We start from the raw sequence: 20,136 nt of genomic DNA, 5'->3' as shown, positions 1-20,136 counted from the left end.
GACCCCCTCCTCCCCAACACACACACACACACACACACACACACACACACACACACACACACACACGCACACCTCCTCCTCTTCCTCTCTTCCGCCGCTGCGCCCTGCACAGCCGCAGTCCACGGCGATGCGCCGTTAACGGCAGAGCCGCTCCGCGCTCTTTTCTTCTTCTTCTTCCATCATCCCCGCTTCCAGCCAGAGAAGACCAGCATCCCCCCTCCCCGGGCTCCGTCTCCGTCCGCCGGCGCTTCACCATCCTTATTAATAACATGGAAATACAAGGCAGTCGTTCTTCCATCTAGACGGGAAGTCTCACCTCACAGAGTCAAGGTAGGCTGGGTGGCGCCGGATTGGCGTTATTTAGCATCCTTGACATGCATGAAAAAAATGCAGCCAGTTTTTTTTTCCCCCTCTCGCATCCTTCTGCTGACGTGGAGCAACCGCTGTGTTCCTCTGATGCAAGGTGCAGAGAGTGTAAAGCAGCACCATATGGCCACCGCTGTGAGATGCGCGTATTGCGTTAGAGCCGATATTTCCATGACGGGTGCGGTACTTGATCTTTGACAGCGGCGTGAATTTTTACGGTCCCGGGGGAGGCTTATCGATACCTCTAAGGAATTGTGGCCTGAAATGTCCTACAAAGCCAGCTTAGGTTTCTATATTTCCCTTGTCCATGGAGAATGAATAGAGCTCTTCACCTGTGGTGTCCCCTATAGGCCTCTGTTATAATAGCCTTAACATTCACTTTGTGTTTAACTCCCAGAGGAAACTGCATGAACTGTCTAGATCAGCTCGAGTGTACATTTCTTTTTTTAATGGAATTCTGTAGACAAGTACACAAGAAAGAGCATAGCAGCCGTATTGTGTCTGCTTCAAAGTGAAAAAGAACAGAAACAAAAACAAAAAACACCTCAACATGAATCCTGCCATCCCTCCCAGAATGTACATTTCTGATGCTGTACAAGTGTAAAATCAGAGAACCTGAAGGACAGAGGCTAGTTTTGGAGTAACCTCAGGGTTTTCTTTCCTAGTTTTCCTGCTTACATTACCACAGGCAGAGAAAATAATCTTGACTACTCATGTTGTTGTACCTCTGGCGTCTTGAAAATAACACAACCCCAGTGGCGTGCACAGAGGTGGGGTGGCTGCAGGAGGGCCACAATCCCGACTGTTTTTGTCTTCAGTGCATGAAATTGTTAAGCGTAAAGATGAACCAAAAGACACATAATAGAGACACAAGGTATTAGTGGCCCTCCTTGTCCCTGTTGGGTAAAGGCTTTTCTATTCAGCGCAGATATAACTGTGTGTTTGTTTGTGTCACTTTCAGACGGGGGGCACAATGAGTGAAGAACCATCCGTTACCCCCAGCTGGCTGACCCCTGACCCCACAGCATGGGCCAGCGGAGGCGGGGGACCGATGGAAAACAGCACTGGCCTGGGGACGTTTCCGCCGGACTCCCTCCCACCCAGCCAGCTGCCCCTGCTGGTCAACCCATGGGACATCGTCCTGTGCTCATCGGGGACTCTGATAGCCTGTGAAAACGCCCTGGTGGTGCTGGTAATCTGGCAGAACCCGGCACTCAGGGCTCCCATGTTTTTGCTGATCGGCAGCCTGGCGTTGGCCGACCTGCTGGCCGGCCTCGGCCTGGTGCTTCACTTCACCTGTGCCTACTTGCTTCACTCTGAATCGGCCCAGCTGCTGACCGTGGGCCTGGTGGTGGCCTCCTTCTCAGCCTCTGTCTTCAGCCTGCTGGCCATCACTATTGACCGCTATCTGTCCCTGTACTATGCCCTCACCTACAACTCAGAGCGGACAGCGGCCTTCACCTACACCATGCTCGTGCTGCTGTGGGGCCTCTCCCTGTGTCTGGGCCTGCTTCCGGTCACAGGGGTCAACTGCTTGGCAGAGGAGGCTTCATGCAGCGTGGTGCGGCCACTCACAAAGAACAACATCGCCGTGCTGTCCGTCTCCTTCCTGCTGCTCTTTGGCCTCATGCTGCAACTCTATGTCCAGATCTGCAAGATTGTGATGCGCCATGCTCACCAGATCGCCCTCCAGCACCACTTCCTGGCCGCCACACCCCATTACGTCACAACACGGAAGGGTGTGTCCACGCTGGCCATCATCCTGGGTACATTTGCCGCCTGCTGGATGCCATTTACCGTCTACTCTCTCATCGCTGACTACACCTACCCACCACTCTACACATACGCCACCCTGGTGCCTGCCACCTACAACTCTGTCATCAACCCGGTCATCTACGCCTTCAGGAACCAGGAGATCCAGAAGGCCCTGTGGCTGGTGTGCTGTGGCTGTGTGCCTGCCAGCGTGGCTCAGCGGGCACGGACCCCTAGTGACGTCTGACCAAACAGACCCAGGTGGGAAGAGAGAGGCGCCCTAAGTCAGCTCTGCTCCTCACTGGATCTGTCTGGTGTCACAGAGAGCAACAGCAGGGAAATCAGAGGAAGTGGCAGAGGACTGTGGCTTCACTTCTGGCTGGAGTTGATACTGGCAGAGGCAGTTTTGTTAGTTGTCAACAGCCTACCTGGATGGATGGCGTTCTTTTCTTTGTCACACTCACCATAGGGTAAGGTGTCTCACTGTCTTCCTCCGTAAAGGCGGCCACTGCGCGGGCAGCATCCCGCCCCCTCCCGTTCAGCCCGTGCCGATGCCACGCCCTTCCATGTTCTGCAGAAAGCGCATCACGTTACGAGCAGCGGCTGTACATACAATGCGCTGGAGCTTTGGTTGACACGTGCTTGTTTTTCTTCAAATCGGGTGGGGTTATTAATTTACGCACAGGTACGTGCGTAAAAGCGCACGGCAGTTTAACTAAGCAGTGCGCGTGGAAAAGGGAGGATAGGAGAGGATAGGAGAGATTTCCACATAAAGCTCGTCTGGAGCAGCATCCCAACGCTCTGCTGCTGCACTCTGAACGTGCATCGAAAGCTAAACAGCTGCGGAGAGCTAAAAATAGACCCGGCGCTCTCTGATCCGCGCCCTGCGTCCTATACAGACGCCGAGAAAGAAATCAAGCCGTTTGTTCTTCTCCTCCTCGCCTCTCCAAATTTACCAGTCTTATTGTCTCTGGGATTGTGCGTGAATGTGTTTTTAGTTCATCTCACGTCTGGCAGGCTAAAGACAAAGCCCCAGGAGACTTCAACATTACCCCTCCTCCACCTGGCACCAAACCGAATATAAACCTATCGGATTATGTAACCAATTTACATTCCTCCTCGTTCACCGTTTGAATGAAGGTTGCTCCTGACTTTTTGGACGTCTGGAGATTGTTGTATTAACTTTAACTATAATTTTCACTGAGAAAACCCCGCAAAATTGAGGTGTAATTCGATTTTTAAGGTAACTTAATCCCTAAAGAAATCATGATCAAATCAGTACAAATCTGAAGACCAACTAGCAAAATTATATAGGTAATTTCAGTGTGGAAATCTGCTAAACCTGAATGTATTTCCTTATATTTGATACGTTTAGCTCCTAAAGAGCTTAACGCCGACCACACATCTGATTTGCATGCTAGATTTAGGTGTAATTTGCATGCAAAACAAGCACAGATGCTCCTTTTGCCTCCTGAGTTCAGTGTGGTAAGTCACACACTGCCACTGCAGACCACGTGTCATGGCACCCCTGATGTCATCATGACCCTAATAACTTTATTTATGTACACAATGTACCTCACATGTATCACATTGAATGAGCTACAATCATCACTTGATGGTCACAAGAGTTGAAACCTCTTTTTGAAAAGGTTTTTTTTTATAAATATGTTTGCTGTATTAGTGAGGACAAGTTTGAAAGTTTAGAGGCTCTGCTTGGTGTGATTCAAATCACAACACCTACCAGCTGCTCTGAGTGAGTTCTCCATTATTTTGTGGTCTTGAAATTGGTTTGCAAAACCCGACAAACATGCATGCTAATTCCTCTCCCCTTCATATCTCGTCAGCAATAACTAGCCTATGAATGGTAGTTATTTTTTTTAGATGTGAAGCAATACTCAGACAGCAATAACATCCACGTCCCACCGTGTCTACTTCCTGCAGTGTGAAGCACCATGATGGCCGCTCGGGGGGTTGAGGGTGTGTTGTAGTGAATGGGCTCAGTGTGATGCTTCAGTGATACATCTTCAAATAGGTGGTGGTTTAATCACCTCTGGGCTGGAAAAAGTGGACGAGATCAAACGACTCATTCATCACAGAGACACCACTGCCTCAGTCCTCCCTGATATTCCTTCAGACCCAAAATCGGGGTTTTGATCATTCGTCAAACCAGGATGAAACTGTTTTGTTTTATTTGTTGCCTTTTGTGAGCATATGAATTGTCCCGAGTGCCGTAACCTCAAGTGTCAGTGTGTGATTTGGGACTGTTTTCGTGCATACAGTATGAGTTGCATGGCCTCTGGGTGTGTGCATGTGTATCCCTGTGTGTGTGTGTGTTTGTGATCCAGCAGCTCAGCAGACCATTATCTGTCTCCTTATGAGGGAGGAAAAACAGGTCTGAGGAATACAACTTCCTGTTGACCCCTGCCTGACCTTAGAGGATAATGCTGCCAGTCTTCCTGTCAATTCTGAGAGAATAGGCCTTGTTACGTGTTTGTAAAGCTTTTTTTTTGCAAGCGAGATAGGACTAGGAGGACGCGGAAGCTCCGGCACTTCAAGCCAAAGTGAAAGGGACTGAATGAACTGGGATCCTAGTCCTGCTGTGTGTTTTCCTGTCTCTTCTGTATCACTAATATTCTACTTTAAATCAATCTAGTCTGGTCGCGGCAGACATTCTTTAAGTGACCTCTGAATGATTATATGAGCTAAAAACAGTCACTTCCAAATACAAAGATAATTCTTCCTACTTTTCTTTCTCGCTGCCTCTGCTCAGCAAAGATGGGGGAGGGGGTGAGTAAAGCAAAGCAGGGGAATATCATTTCTGAGCATCGGAACGTGAACTTGTGCACAGTGCACAACACCAACAGGTCAGAAACCATTACAAACTCTTATTCCTTTACCTTTGGAGAAAAGTCTATTTTGTTATATTCATTGAGAAGTTCTATTTTTTGTCCACTTCAGTCTGGCCTGAATTCTTTCAGATTCTGATGTTGTATGATAATAAATGGCACTGTAAAGCCTTTTTCTGAATGTAGTATTAATCAAATTGTTTAACTGATATCTCCTCCTCCTCATTTTGTTTCTGTACATATGGCATGCTGAAGAGGAGGGACTTTATACCACCATGCATGGTGCTATCAAAGCCAGTCCAACTTTGGGATGAGTTGGGTTGCACCTTTTTGTTTTTGTTTTTTTGGATGACATTTCTCCACTTCAGCTTTTTTTCTATTAGGTTCCACTTTCCTTGCTTCAATATGCACCAGTTTGTAAAGTTAAAGGATAATTGATTGGCTACACAGACGGGGGGATGTTTGAGGGAAAAAATTGGTACACAACCTTCTCTGATTGGTGAATTTTCTTTCTCTTGTGCAGCCGACAGTATTATTGAGATTTTCATGATTGAGCAGGTGTGAACAAGGGCTTTGTAAACAGGAATAGCAGAAGACTGTGATGTTGGATGTATTATTTCTCTGTATACACACACCTGATAATCTATTGACAATGTAAAAGTACACAAAGTTGTGTACAAAGTGGGTTTTTTGAAAAATTTGTAGCCAATGACCGGCTGGGAGGCGTCTTTTTGATGGTTACTAATCTAGAGCTAAATATCAAAACACTCAAGGGCCTGTAAATGTGTGTGTGTGTGTGTGTGTGTGTGTGTGTGTGTGTGTGTGTGTGTGTGTGTGTGCGTGGGGGGAGGGGGGGGGGGTTGGAGACGGGAGGACGCCACTGTAACAGCATCTTGTGTAGACGTATGCATAGTTTTCAATGTGAAATGCACTTTATTTTTTGGGGGATGAAAATGGCACAACAAATTAACGGCAAAATGAAACATATAAACGATAATCAACATGCACTAACTTAACTAGGATATTGTAAAAAAAAAAAAAAAAAAACATTTATGTGAACGTGGTGTCTATTTTTCCAAGGTGGTACTAGGTGTACTTTTTATTGCTTTGGTTAGTTCGCTCAATGGAGAGATCTTGTTAATTTTGTATTAAAAACCAAACATGTGCTGTGCATAAAACTCCTGCCTTGACTAATTTGTACCCCCCCTCCCCCTTTTCACACTCTTCTGTTTCCCTGGCAACTCCCTTCTTAGCTGTACTGTTACCATGGAAACTGAAATCTCAGAACCAGGTATGTGTTGTCTCTATGACGACAGTGAAACAGTAAAGAGACATGACAGCCCAGCCGTAATCCTTCATTCATCTTTTTATTTTTCTCTGGGTCAAAGGTTACAGAGCTCACACTAGCATATACACGACCCCCCCCCCACCCCCTCCTCTCCCACACAGCAGTGATCGATTGCAGACGCAGATGGCTCAATCAATTATGTTCATGATCAATAAGACTTACATATTACATATCACCCTCTCATCCGTCGTTACCGTAGCATTTCTAAAGCTCTCCGCGTTCACTCCCTCAGAGGCCTGAACCCGTTATAATGACTCACTTCCAGTTATTGACGTGTTAAAAACTCACCTCGTGATCTACAGCAAAATGCGAGTGTTTCAGTAAAAACATTAAAAAAAAAAAAAAGACATTGGTTAGCTCAAGAGGAAAAGTTTCTAATTCTTCTAACGCCCTCAAGCCTCGACTATACATGAAATAAGGGTGTAGTCTATAGTGTTATAACAGGTAGAGAAACATCCAATGGGGTGTATTCACAATGCGTTGCAATATATTTGTCAAACTACATGTTAATGTTTCAAAGTGGTAAATATTACAATATGTTACTAGTGTCTTTAGAGTGTTTTATGCATCTTGAATACACCCCCGCATTTCCAGTTTTGGACCATTCAGCTTATATCAACCTACAACATGTGAATGTGTGTAGGTGTGTGTGTTTGCTTCAGCATTAAAGTGTGTGACGACCCGTGAGTGTGGTACAGTGGGAATTCTTTCAAGTGAAGTGTGAGATCAACTGATTGTGTGTGTGTGTGTGTGCGCGTGTGTATGTGTGTATATCTGCAGTGGTTATCCATTTATTTTTAATTTGTGTGTATGTTAATCCGACCAGTCGTTCTCCTCCAATTCGGAGTCGTCCTCTGAGTCGGAGTACTCCACAGCGATGCGTCGGGACAGGATGGTGGCCACATCGTTCCCAACTGGCTCCCTCTTCGCCTGCTGCTCCTGCTGCTCCTGCACCTTCTTCAGCTGGATGCCTGCAGGGAAATATGGGATGCGTTTTGATACAGTGTCTCGAAAAGTACCATGTTTAGATCACAGGAGGCAACTACCGAGTATTTTCATTCGCTATTAATCTGCCAATTATTTCCTTGATTTTTCAATGAATTGTCAGAAAATAGTAAAAAAGAATAAACCCCAGTTTTTTAAAAGTCCAAAGAGATGTCTTCAAATGTCTTCTTTTTCATTCCAAAACCTAAAGGAGTTCATATTTATATGACATAAAATGGAGAAAAGCGACTGTGACTCTCAGACTATAAGACTATATGACTCAAGACAATTAATCGATCCAAACAATGGATATTTTTCTACCAATCAACTAATTAACCAAGTAGTTTAATTTTTGTGTCCTTCATGAAAGAATTTGCTTGATCAAAGTAGAATATCAAAAAATGTATGGTCAGTGTATTGTAATTACTTTAAAACGTCCAGTCTCAGAGAAACTGTAACCAAGTAATAGATATAAATGAGAATGTCTGAGTTTCCATAAACGTTACGTTGTTAAGCTGCTCCCTCGGTTTATTTTGTTATGAAACTATAGTTTTGCAATACAATTGGAGATGACAAAAGTTCTTTCTCCTTTAGTGTGTCCATCAAAATCTGTGGCTTACAAGTTTAAACTGGATTTGTTTAAAACCTGTCCCATCCATGTTTGAAATACCAAAGATAACACGAGGACTGCAGTGATAATGCTTATAACAACATTTTTGGGGGGTTCTCTAGTGGTTCAAAGACACAAAATATAAAAGTAGATCTTTGAATGTTCATTTGATCCACTTAATCACAGTGATCCAGGCCATTTACTGTCGTATTGAGACGCAATAAAATGTAGGTCACAAACATTATGCACATAATGTTTGTGTGGATTTACAAAAATATCGCTTGAGATTGAACAAAAAATCCAATCTCAACCAATATGTCTTTATGTTTCAGACCCTTCAATAGAAATTTTTATTTATACCACTTTGTAGAGATCCGTTGTTACCTTCACATTAAATGGTATATTCCTGATAATCTTCGTCTAAAAAGACAAATTAATTCCACTTTTGATACAACATTGTAAAGCAATAATAATAACGTTGGCGATGAATCCTTTTATAGGCACTATATATGTTAATGCTATTGCATTTTTATTGTAGTTTGTTATAAACAAATCCTTGAAAGTTATTACATATGCATATTGTTCTAAGAAGATCAACATACACATTAAAACGACAAGTCTTTATGTGCACACACATATGCACACTACAGCTCTTACCCATACGTATAGCAGCCAGAAGATCACTTCGGGCATCGTTGACCCCCACGGTCTCAGCAGGTGCAGAGGAGGACATCTTGCGAGTTGTAGAATGGGAGGCACCAGCTGATAAGGGAGGCGGTGGAGGACCAGGGGGAGGCGGAGCTGCCTGGGCTCCACATATAGGTGGCGGAGGGGGAGCGAAGCCACCGGCCATTTGTCCTAGAGGCATTGGACCTCCAGGAGGTGAGGCAAAGGCAGTTTGGGCAGAAGGGATGAGAGGGGCTGGAGGGGGTGGAGGAGGACCAGTGTTGGCATAACCATCCATACTGCAAGAGAGAGAAAATGAAGGAGAATTAGTAAAGAGAGAATAAAGGTTACAGCAGTCTGTACTTTGGTTTGCTTTCACCAGGACATTCATCAGGGTTTGAGAGTGAAGCATAGGGACCCTTACCCACTAGGGGGCAGCATTAGCTCAAAGTTCACACACAAAATAAATTGTGGGCACATATAAAGACATATAATCAACAGTGAGCGAGAGCGGCAGGAAGGGACATAAAGAAGAAGGATAATGGACAGTGTAACCCCTCCGTGTGTCCCATTTGCTTGTATGTTTACCTGTAGTCCATTGGTGGAAGAGACATGGAGCCACCGTTCATAGCCTCAGTGGGTGGAGGAGGCAGTGAGACTTGGTGGTGGTGTCGACCCAGTGTCCCCCCCTGATAGGCCATCATTGTCCTGCCTCTCATGTCGTGTTCACCTCCTCCGCGAGGGCCGTGCCCTGCAGCCATCTGGGCAGCCAGGACGCTGGGCGGTGGGCCGGAGTAGGTGTGGGCGTGGCCCGCGTGGTTCATCATGTTGGGGTAGTGGTGCTGATCGGCACCGTGACCCCTGATAGAGACAGCGGCAAGGAGGAAGAGGAGAAGATGGAAGGTGAAATTAAGTACTTTATTTACTCAAGTGGTATTACGTAGAATGCTGTCGCAGCAGAATCTGAACAATTAAAGTGAACCCACCTGTTCTCTGGTGACATGGAGCCCTCGGAGGAAGCCCCTCTGTCTCGGTGTATGGTGTGACGATGGTCCGGCCTCAGCTCTTTATCCAGAGCCATCATGTTCCACTCCTGCCGACGGTTCCTCGCCTTTCGGACCTTCTTCACCTCCCTCTGTAATGTTCCATCCACACAACGCCTCTGCTCCTAAGAGAAGGAGAGAGAAGGAAAGAAAAGGAGAGAGAGGGAGAGAGAAGGAGAGAGAAGGAAAGAAAGGGAGAGAGGGAGAGAGAAGGAAAGAAAAGGAGAAAGGAGAGCATTTAGGCTTTTTTTTGATGGAAACTTTGAGCGATGTTTGTGGTCAATGGACAATAATAGAATTAGTCCCCCAAGAAGTAACAGTTACTAACTCTATTTCTGAAAATAGGGGTATTAATGAAACCACAGTATGATCAGTAAACCACTCATGGACAGTACCTTCTGCTTCCTCTTCTCTTTCCTCTTATCCTCTGTGTCCTGCAGCATCTTTTCCTTCCACAGGTCAAAGAAGTACGAGGGATCGGTGTAGAACTTAAGTGCTTCCTTGTTGTCGTCCCTGCAGAAACAGGTGCCGAAAATTACACAGGAGCACCAATGTCTTGTATAGAAACATGTATGAAGTAGAGTCAATACATTGTCTTTGCTTATGCAGAATAACAAGATGTGTCATTCAGTGTTTCTCTGTGGGAAGACTAAGCTGGGTATAAAACATGTGAAGCTATGAATATTGCAAAAGTGGAGGAGACTGATGAAAGAACATGGGTGGAGATCCAACGTAGCCGGAAATGACAGGATAAAAGAGTGAAAATGCAGAGAGACAGGAGAAACTGGAGAAAGAGAGAGAAAAGTGTGCTCTAGTCAGGGTTAGGAGTTGGATTCCCACTGGAGCCTGCTATGCTAAATATGTAATGCACCCAAAGTACTAGAAAGCACGCTGGATAAAAGCAGCCAGTAGCAGTAGAAAATAGAACCAAATCTGCTGTTTCACTGTGAATGTAGGTCAGAAACAAGGAACCAAAATCAATCAGGAACAATGGATGACTTTAGGTATTACTCTCAAAGTTATAAAGTAGAACAAATGGTTTAAAGTTGAAATGTAAGAAATCTAATAGACCTGATGCAACGTTTGTTTTGTCTTTCACATCATATAACTCTACTGTGTACAAACACATGCTTTGTTTGTTTCATATATATACTTGATATAAAGAATGCGTCTCCACTTCCTCCCACTGTATAAAAAAGAAGATCAATACACCAATACACTGTCCAGACCCATCGTGAGTTAATCACAGCTGTCAATCATGACGCTACATCGTCTTTTTTTATAGCATCAAATAACAAATTCAAACCAAACTTATCAGTATCAGTATAAAATGCTATGATAGTCAAGAAATGTTAGAATTTTGACTGCAGTCATCAGTTTCAGCATCATCAGCATTTTGTCCATGTTTGAAGACTGCACTTAGGGGGGGGGGGGGCTAAAGAAGCTCTTGATTAAAAAGCATGGGATGTCCGAAATTTCAGACCTCCTACTAGCAAATTCGGGGTAGGCCGATTTCCCCCGAATTTGCTAGTAGGAGGTTCCACTTTGAAAGGCATTCCAGGTCCGAAACTTCAGACTTCCCATGGCACTGGAACGCAGCATTTCTCTCTCAATGCACGACAGAGGTCAGGCAGGGGGATGAGGGTGGGACTTTGGAGGGAAGCGCTATGACGTGAAAGAAAGGTAAGAATTGCAAAAAAAATATCAATTGTGTAAAAACACAAATCTGTACCGACCTGTAAGAAGAGAGGATGTTGAGTGGAGGAGGTTTGTCACTCAGATTGTACATCTCTTTGACAGGAATGGGCACACTGTTGTTCGACACCACCTGCTGGTCCTGAGTGGTGGAGCTCTTGAAGGCTTTCCTCATGTTGATGTCTTGTAGGGACACTGAACATAAAAAGAGGTCAAATGACAGTTTGAATCTAGGTAGAAAAGGCAGAAAACATGAGACTGTCACTTAGACAATGAGTGATGTCTTCCTGTGCTTTCCCCTTCAGACCTCCGACCTCAGGACCCACCTTCTTCTACGGTTGAGTCTAGCTGCGTGACCTTAACGGCCAGCCGGTCGATGCGGTCCTGGAGAGAGTTGGCACGCAGATAGAAGGTGTTGGCCTCGTTGAACAGCTCGCCAAATATATCCTCTGCGTGTCTACCTGGAAAGGAACAGCAGAAAGACGGGAAATTTGAGAAAAAGAAGGAGGCATGTAATCGTTATCTGGAGCCAAGTAAATCCCCAAAGAGACTAGATTCCAATCAATACAATGGTAATGTGACACAATGTGAGGCTGGAGTCTCGAGTCTGTGAAGCATATGGCATCTCATAGAGCTCCATATAGCATCATCCCTCATTAATAAATGAATCTGCACTGACAGTAAACCTACAGTGGTTTCAGCAGAGACTCATCACCTCAGGGATGCCAGTTCAAAGCTCTAAACCATCTGTACAAATGTAAGCAGGGAAAGAAAATAACTCTCCCCTAAGAAAGCAAGAATGTATTTGTATCAATGCTTACAGATTACAACCAAATGAAAAGCAGCACTAACAATAATAAACATACACATATATCTATACTATATAAATACAACACTACAGAAGAAGAAAAAAAACACCCATACACTTGTATGCAACCATGCATACATTTAACAAATGCCATAAAATGCCAATGTACAAAACAAACACATTACAAAGAATTAAAAAAAAACAATCACAAGCAAACAGCACAGACCCCAAAGGCTTTCCATCTTTTGTTCCATTCAGTTTTGTATTGTAAAGTCAGACTGAGGCTGCAGCTTTCAGTTTGTTCTGCACTGGACATGCGTGAGATGCTTCTGCTCCGTAGAAGTTTGTGTTTTCTGCTCTTATCTACATATTGGTACATTTCACACTCCTCAACCCTTGTTTACACTAAGAAAACGACTAGCTTAACTACATCTATGGCAAGAGGCCGGCATGGAGACGGGAACAAAGAGCTGTGTCTTTTTGTTCGGGGCTTGGAGCGAGAGATTTTTAGAGCCCTTTTCAACTGGGTGCTTCTGCATGTTATACTTGCATGACTGATCTAAAATGTGGACATGTTTTCTGCAGAATGAGCCGTTTCAGAGATGTTTGCAGGCAATCAGGAGATGCTCTTAAGCACCAGTGAATATTTGGGTTTAGTCAAGTTAGATCCATCCGTCACACAATTAAGCACACGTTAGGCAACTAGGACCTACTAAACAAAACAAGCTTTAACAAAACAACCCAACACTATGCATCTGGGGCAGTTCTGTATTTCTTCTACTGAAAGTTGGCAACTCTACACACACATCTTGCAGGAAAAAAATCCATCAGCCCGTCTCATGACGAGGACATGATAGACCGAACAGCTGCCGCGGCTGGAAGGCAACGGAGCTGCTGCTCGCTGCGGGGACGAAAGTCATGGGGCATGGAGAGTCATCTCTTGCTGCATTTGCTTGCACTTGGATATCGGAGTTTCGCTCTTGTAAATTTCCAACCGGCCACATCTTTTCATATTTTTTTTTTGATTGGATAGTGAGCATTTTGTTGATTGGTTCTTACCCCAATTCACACTTGTATTCTTAACTGAAAAGTATGGATGCTCTGGAATGGGCTTTAGTCGGGGCCAAGGGAAGTAGTAAACCAAATTTAAAGCTGTACGTGTGAAGTGACAGCCAAGGGTTTATGGAACTATAAACTCAAGCCACTGGGGTTCTTAGCCCAGGGTCTAATGAATGTAAAATGCATTTTACTAACTGGACTGAATATTGAAATGGCATATACTAGGATAAGAAAAGCCTCATCTGGATTTCAACAGGTTGAAACCCAGCCATAGTAGTTTAATAACATTGTTTAATTATATAACACTGTGTGTAAAAAGCTGGAATGGCAAACACACACAAACACGTGCTAAGGGCTATATCCGTCCCTCCTGCTGACAGGATGGGCTGCAGGAAAAATATTTAGAGGAAGGAAGAATCACAGATCCGGCATGCTGAGCCCGCTCAACTCTGACCTCTCCTAAGGATTCTTATGGTCCACTTACACACATGCATGTGCATACAGACATGCACAGTGTATGTAGTCTGCAGACATTTCCCTCCAGGGCCTGAGTGGGCATTTATATATAGCCTCCACAGCTGCTGTTGAAAGGCCCACTCCCAATGCAGGAACTTGACACAATAAGAGACACAGAAATTCGCTCTGTCTCTTATTGTGTCAAGTTCCTGCATTGAGAGTGGGCCTTTCAACAGCAACTGTGAGAGAATGGATATGACAAAAATGTATGCTGCTGAGGTCCATAATGAACTTTCATCAAAGTTAGTATGACAGAGGGAATATGGGTGCAACTGATGATGAATGGATGAAGGGTAACTGTCAAACAACACATAACACACTGTTGACTGGATATGAAACAAGGGCATGGGAATGGATGATGGATGGGGACATAGAGGCCCTTTGTGCTGTCTAATACATTAACAATGAGCAGAACAATCAATATAAAACAGTGTTGCACAGAAACACAGTTTACACACACATGCATCTAGTCATACATATAAAAGCACACAGAATTACACACACGCACTCCCATGCGCACAGCTGTCCGGATAAGTTCACTTCTGCAGAGCTATCTAAAAGGATTACATTTCAACTCTCCCCGCTCCAGTGTAAGGCTGCTCTACGTCTGCTGCTAGCCCAGTGACCTCAGGCTCTGTTACCATGACAACGCCCAAATCAATCACAGCTTCGGGATTACTGATGAACCCATGTGATCTTTTTGCTGCTACAAAGAGGCCGCACACCGTGTAGAAAGTCGTCATACTGAAGTAAGTGGGGTCACAGTTAGGAGATGCTGTTGTTTCAATCTGTTTTAATGTGTGTGTTACTGTGTGTGTGTGTGTGTCTTACTCAGGCTGCTGAGCTGGCGTATGATGGCAGAGAGAGTGTTGTTCATCACACACTCCAGCTCGCTGCCGATGCCCTCTGGGAGCTCCCCTCTGCAGAGGTGACGGGGCTCGATGTTCCTCTTCACCAGCGGCATGGTGACTCCTCACACCGTCACAAACTACAGGAAGACACAGGGAACAAGCACACACACGTTTTATACACAACTACCCTGGCTATAGAAAACAAATGGAGAAAACCGCATGTAGATGTTGGCTAACTGCAGATGCAGTTGACCTGCTGTCGATGAGCAAGACAGCCATCCCCCCACTGTGCTGTGGACACACACTACTGTACACATCTGCCATAGGGCTGGGATGAACATATTTCAAACAGAGGTTGTGATCACAGGGTAGGTGTTGTGTGTGTGATTTTGCAGAAAATATTCACATTTAATAAGCTGGAACCAGAAATTTTTTTGTAATTTTTGCTGAAAAGTTACAGAAATAATACATTTTATTTCACTAATCGTTGTTATCCTTTCTTGCTCTTGAAGGCTTGAATACAGTAAAAAATTGAATAATTTGACTATTCTAAATAAAATAACAACATCTGTTGGCTGCTTGGTCATCACACAGATGTCACCCACTCACAGTTTAGATCAAATATTGTAAAAGCAGCAATAATCATACTGAAAACATACAGTAGTTACATTATTGTTCTGACATACTGAGTCAAAATGTTCACATGCTCTAGTTCACAGCGTAGTACAATACAGTAACCATGGAGTCAAATACAATAAATATTACTGGCCTCTTTAAGATCACGTCCTCGCTATAAATTTCATTTTTATGGGTGTATGTTGTGTTGCTGCTGTTGTTGTAGTAACAGACAGCATTATATTGTGAGGGCTTTCTAGTTTTTCTGTCCACCCTCTGTATACAGTATGTTGTATGTAAAAACAAAGAAAACATGGGGTGACCAGAGAACTGACTGTACAACCAACAGTGTCCCAAAGCCAGAAGACTTGTGCGACCGGCAGAGAGATTAAAGCATTAGGGATAGGAAGATACAGCATGCCAGCTAATCCCAGGCCGGCTTGTCAGTGGCCCAGCTGGAATCCTGACACAAACAGATTCATGGATATGGTCCGACAAACACTAAACACTAAAAAGGCGATAGAGCGCGTCAAAGTTCACCACTTCTCTGTGAAAACTTCCTAAGTGTTAAGGCACATTTGCTCCCTCTAGCAACTTTATTTGACTAAATGAAACCCTCATTGGCCACACTCTGTAGTTCAAAGGACTACAAACTCAAAGCAGAATAAATCCCAGGGTGCATCAGAGTAGCCATCTTATCAGAGCTTCTTCCTGCTTCCTGTTTTTGCGGTCTCAGTCTGCCTCCTGTTTCCTGGTCCTCACTGTGTCACATCTCTCCTTCCTGTCCAAACACTTGGCCAGAACAATACAGCTAAGGCTCAAGAAGCAAACAGACAGGGAGGCAGATGGAAACATGCTTACGCAATTTTTTAGATTTACTGATCAAATGATTCAATCCTAACTATGGTTCCAGACTTTTTCTTGTGCAGCTAAGCCAAAAAAAAGAAAATAAATCACTACAGTGAAAAGCAGGTTGGAGAGACGCAGGAGCTCTGGCAATGTGACAGAAGGCTAATAATAGTGGACTAAAATGTTCTTATTGTATTCTCTTTGAATCCTTATCTCACAATATCTACAATAAAATCACCAACAAGGCAAGTAGCAGTGCTATGCTGCTATCAGTGTCACAGCAGGAAACTACTGTAATTACAGATCGCGTCGTTTCAGCTGTCCAAGAAAGGAAAGAGACAATTCTGTTCCCACCAGCCGAGTCCTCATCTGGCCCCGTTTTCTCAGCCATCGACCCCCTGCAAACCCTAACAGCTTCATGCCAATAAGAGAAAACAAAGGGTAAGATTATACCATCATGTGCTGCCACAAAGGACACTGAATGCAGTCAGTTCGGTCTAGTATGGAGCAAAAGAGCTCCTTGGATTCAGCAGTTTGCATAAACATTTTCAGAAACACTGTGTTTCTTGTAGCACAGAATAGGAGGGAGGTGATGCAAATGAGAGGATTGCATGTTTTTGCTTCTACTGTCTGCCTGGCATGACAATCACATCAATGAGGCGAAATAATGAGAGACTGGGAGGGGGGCTGCAGGAGGAAGGAGGAGGCCCGGGGCCTTGTCTGCTTGTGAGGAATAAGGGGGAAGTAGAGGGCAAGGAAGGGTGCCTGAGATAGACACCAAGTGGGATAAAAGAGACAGTGTGTGTGAGACAGTGAGAAAAGGTTGGAACATAAAGAGGTGAGCTGAGTATGTGTGTGTTTGTGTTTATGTGTGTGTGTAAAGGAGAAAGAGTGTATTGGGTGGGGGGAGGGGTATGACCAGGGACCTCGGGGAAGCCACTGAAAGGTTCCCGGGACAATAGAAGCTCCGTTCACACGGCAACAGCACTTGCTCTCCCATGCATCCTCCCCCTCCTCCTCTTCTTCGACCTTCTTTAAGGCCCCCCCTGTACTCTTTGCAATGAAAGCGTAGCAAGGGAGTGCTCCTCTACTCACCCGGGGAGAAGGACAGGAGCCAGAAAGGGAGAGTGAACATAAGCCAGAGACGCCAGAGAGAAATGTTTTAGCTTATGCTTTCAAAGATTCTCACTCTCATGCTTTTTGTCATGTGTTTGGATACTTAATTAATTACAACCCAACAGGCAGCACACTCAGGCGTTCACACTCAGGCGTACAAACACACACAAACACACCAGGTAGCATCTAAAATGTCCCATTAGCAGCATGTTAACAGCCGGATCCGCTGCAAAAATGTCTCTGATCCTCAGAGGGGTGATATTCAGGCTGCATTTAGGGTAAAACACACTTCCCCCGTGACCCCTGCAAGAGGCTCTCGTCTCCACACCGACACACAGAGATGCAAGAGGAATTTACTACAGATGTGCAACCTCCATTAAGATGTGAAAGGGAAGTTATTACAAATGTATGAGCCCAGTACAGCTTCTTGTGTTGAAGGCTGTTTTGCTTGCCCTGATGTTATGAATAATGCAGCCTTTACGATTACGTCAGGTCACAGTGCCCTAAATATGACGTAAAAAAAAAAAGTCTGCCATGACACTGCGCCTGTACCAGATCAGGGAGCTTGGCCGTAACTTTGAACTTCTGTTTTGCAGCCAAAAAGACTGAATATTCTGTTCGAGCTGGGTGTTCATTAAATATATTTTTAGCAACATCCTAACATGATGATATAATCTTATCATCCTATTATTACACAGATTTATGTCCATAGGGCAAAGTGTAATGAGAAACTATTAAAATGTTTTCATTGTATACATAAGAAGAGTTTGGTTGGTTGTTTTGAACATCAGTTTACTTTTTCAGTATGTGATTTTACATACTCTTGCCATAATGTGATACATATTGATGTCTGAATGTCTTCAACCTTGTCACCCAGTCTTAATATCTATTGAGTAAATCTGCAGGATTAAGGCTTAATACCAGACTTTTTAATGCAAACAGGAAGCAAACTTGTCATAATCCTAATGGTGATACCATGGACTAAACAGCTGACTCATTTTGTAGTTGATAGAGTAATTTATTAATAATGTAATGCTACAGCATAAGTGGTTTGCCTTTCTCCTCTAGCTGTATTTCTCACTTTTAAATTCCATGTTTTGTGTACATTTTTTCCATTTTATATATATTTTATCACTCAATAATCAGTGAATCTAAAATGTGGTCGATTCATTGGTTGATAGTGAATAGTTGCAGCTGGATATTGATGATACATTTGCTATGAACATGAGGTAAGCTGTCATTATATTATGAAGAAGTTACCATCATTTATATTTCCACACTTCAGGTTGACTAATTCATAATGTTGCCATGTGAATGTGATGTTCATGCTATTACAATGTACTATTTTGATGTACACACACACACACACACACACACACACACACACACAGACAGACACACACACAGACATACACACACACACTGTGCGTGAACTAATGGCAACCGCGATCAATCACTGTTCGGCACCGTCGCTTCCCGTTACTGATGGACTGACCCACATCTGTTCATTCAACTCGGTTCCTGTGAATTTATGCCAGATTAAATCTTAAATGAACCCAGCCGATTACTGACCAGCAAACTGATTAACACGCCGGTGTACCACCAATATCAATTATCCATTCAGAAAAGCTTTAAAGTTACCCAGGAGCGGTAAATCATACAATTTTTGATGCGGGTTTGGGCCCCGGAGAGCACGTTCATTATCCTTAACCGTGGGGGGTGGTAGGGGGGGTCCGCACCAACTGACCACTGGGTTAGCTAGCTTATGTCCAGTGGTCGAGTTCTTAGTTTGCCTATAAATGAGACCACAGTCAACACAAATAGCCACACACATTTCAACATTCAGGTAAGAGCTATCATTCGTCGTTGTAAAAAGTACCATGAGACCCTCACCAGCACTTGAAATATTAGAAGAAATCAGTCCGTCCGCATGTCCCGTTAGATACTCCTATTAGCTCTTCCATCCTGTGTCCCCCTCAGCTCCGTCTGCCCACTCCAGGGAACAATCCTTTGAGGACGGAGACACGCCCACCGGCCTCATGCACCAATCAAATCACCAAGAAGGGGATTTAACACATGACGGGCGTTCACAACAACCAATGGAAACTCTCGAATGCGATGGGTGACAGGGAGACTCCCCAGCTCGAGTACGGTGTTGCGGATGGAGGAGGCGGGGCTATGATTGGGCGTTGCTGAAGAGCCTAACGGGTTTTTTTTTTTTGGTTTTTTTTTACGCTGGGTCCCATTCATTGTCAAAATTATTAAGGCTTTAAATTCATTTTGTGGCCTGTGGGGATTTTGTAGACATAAAATCCATTTAGATAACGAGTAATAGCTGAAAATTGTGAGCCTGAAATGTTTTTTTAGGGGGCTTTAGGCAGTGATGCTGAGAATGAGGATGGGATGACATTATACAACATCTTGAAATTGCTGGGGCAGCATCCTGTAGGCTGAGGTTCAATAAGAGGACTTGCTTGTCTGTGTTTTTTTCTCCCAGATGTGTTTGTAGACAAAAACAGTTTGAGGGAGATGAAAGTCACCAGAGCAGGGAAAGGGAGGAAATAGTCTTCAGATTGTGTTCAGTGGGAGTTTCTATTCATTATTGAAAATGCACTTCTATTCCTGGACAAGGGGGGAAGCCACAGCATGTACTTGTTACAGTTTAACATATATAATTGATTTACCCATGGAAACCAAAGCACACATGTACAGTATGTGACTAATAAAGTGGGGCAGTTAAGAACATGCTTTACAGCCCGTTTGTGTTTCTGTGCATGTGACATAACATCAACAGCCTGTTATACACTATTTATTATGTTCTAAGGACAAACTGATAATCTATCCACAAAGGAGATCATTGCTACTAATAACATACATGGGGTGGCCGGTGGCTGAGTGGTTAGAGCAGTTGCCTCATGTAAAGAGACTGACCGTCCTGGAGGCAGCGGCCGCAGGTTCGACCCCTCTCTCTCTCACCCCATTTCCTGTCTGTCCTATATAATGAAGGCTTGA

The 20,136-nt window shown here is 44.1% G+C and overlaps 2 protein-coding genes across 2 annotated transcripts; one reads left to right on the top strand and one right to left on the bottom strand.

The window, feature by feature from the left end:
- Positions 1 to 212: 212 nt before the first annotated feature.
- Positions 213 to 2,365, top strand: gpr12 (G protein-coupled receptor 12; the record flags this gene model as incomplete). Its single annotated transcript, XM_083936343.1, has 2 exons — positions 213 to 330; positions 1,328 to 2,365. Exon 2 carries the CDS (start codon positions 1,340 to 1,342, stop codon positions 2,363 to 2,365), a length of 1,026 nt encoding a protein of 341 aa, XP_083792469.1. The 5' UTR covers positions 213 to 330; positions 1,328 to 1,339.
- A 4,262-nt stretch (positions 2,366 to 6,627) lies between these two features.
- On the bottom strand, positions 6,628 to 19,100 carry wasf3b (WASP family member 3b). Its single transcript, XM_083935703.1, has 9 exons — positions 19,018 to 19,100; positions 14,525 to 14,681; positions 11,637 to 11,771; positions 11,352 to 11,505; positions 10,011 to 10,128; positions 9,559 to 9,740; positions 9,161 to 9,433; positions 8,564 to 8,871; positions 6,628 to 7,283 (listed from the first exon to the last, which is right to left on the bottom strand). The coding sequence occupies exons 2-9, from the start codon at positions 14,655 to 14,657 to the stop codon at positions 7,126 to 7,128; spliced, it is 1,461 nt and encodes a 486-aa protein (XP_083791829.1). The 5' UTR covers positions 14,658 to 14,681; positions 19,018 to 19,100; the 3' UTR covers positions 6,628 to 7,125.
- Positions 19,101 to 20,136: the final 1,036 nt, after the last annotated feature.

The sequence above is a fragment of the Echiichthys vipera genome (genome assembly GCF_963691815.1).
Source record: "Echiichthys vipera genome assembly, chromosome: 21".
In the NCBI taxonomy this organism is placed as follows: domain Eukaryota; kingdom Metazoa; phylum Chordata; class Actinopteri; order Perciformes; family Trachinidae; genus Echiichthys; species Echiichthys vipera.
The sequence above is the reverse complement of the archived record's forward strand: the minus strand, read 5'-3'. Positions and strand labels throughout refer to the sequence as shown.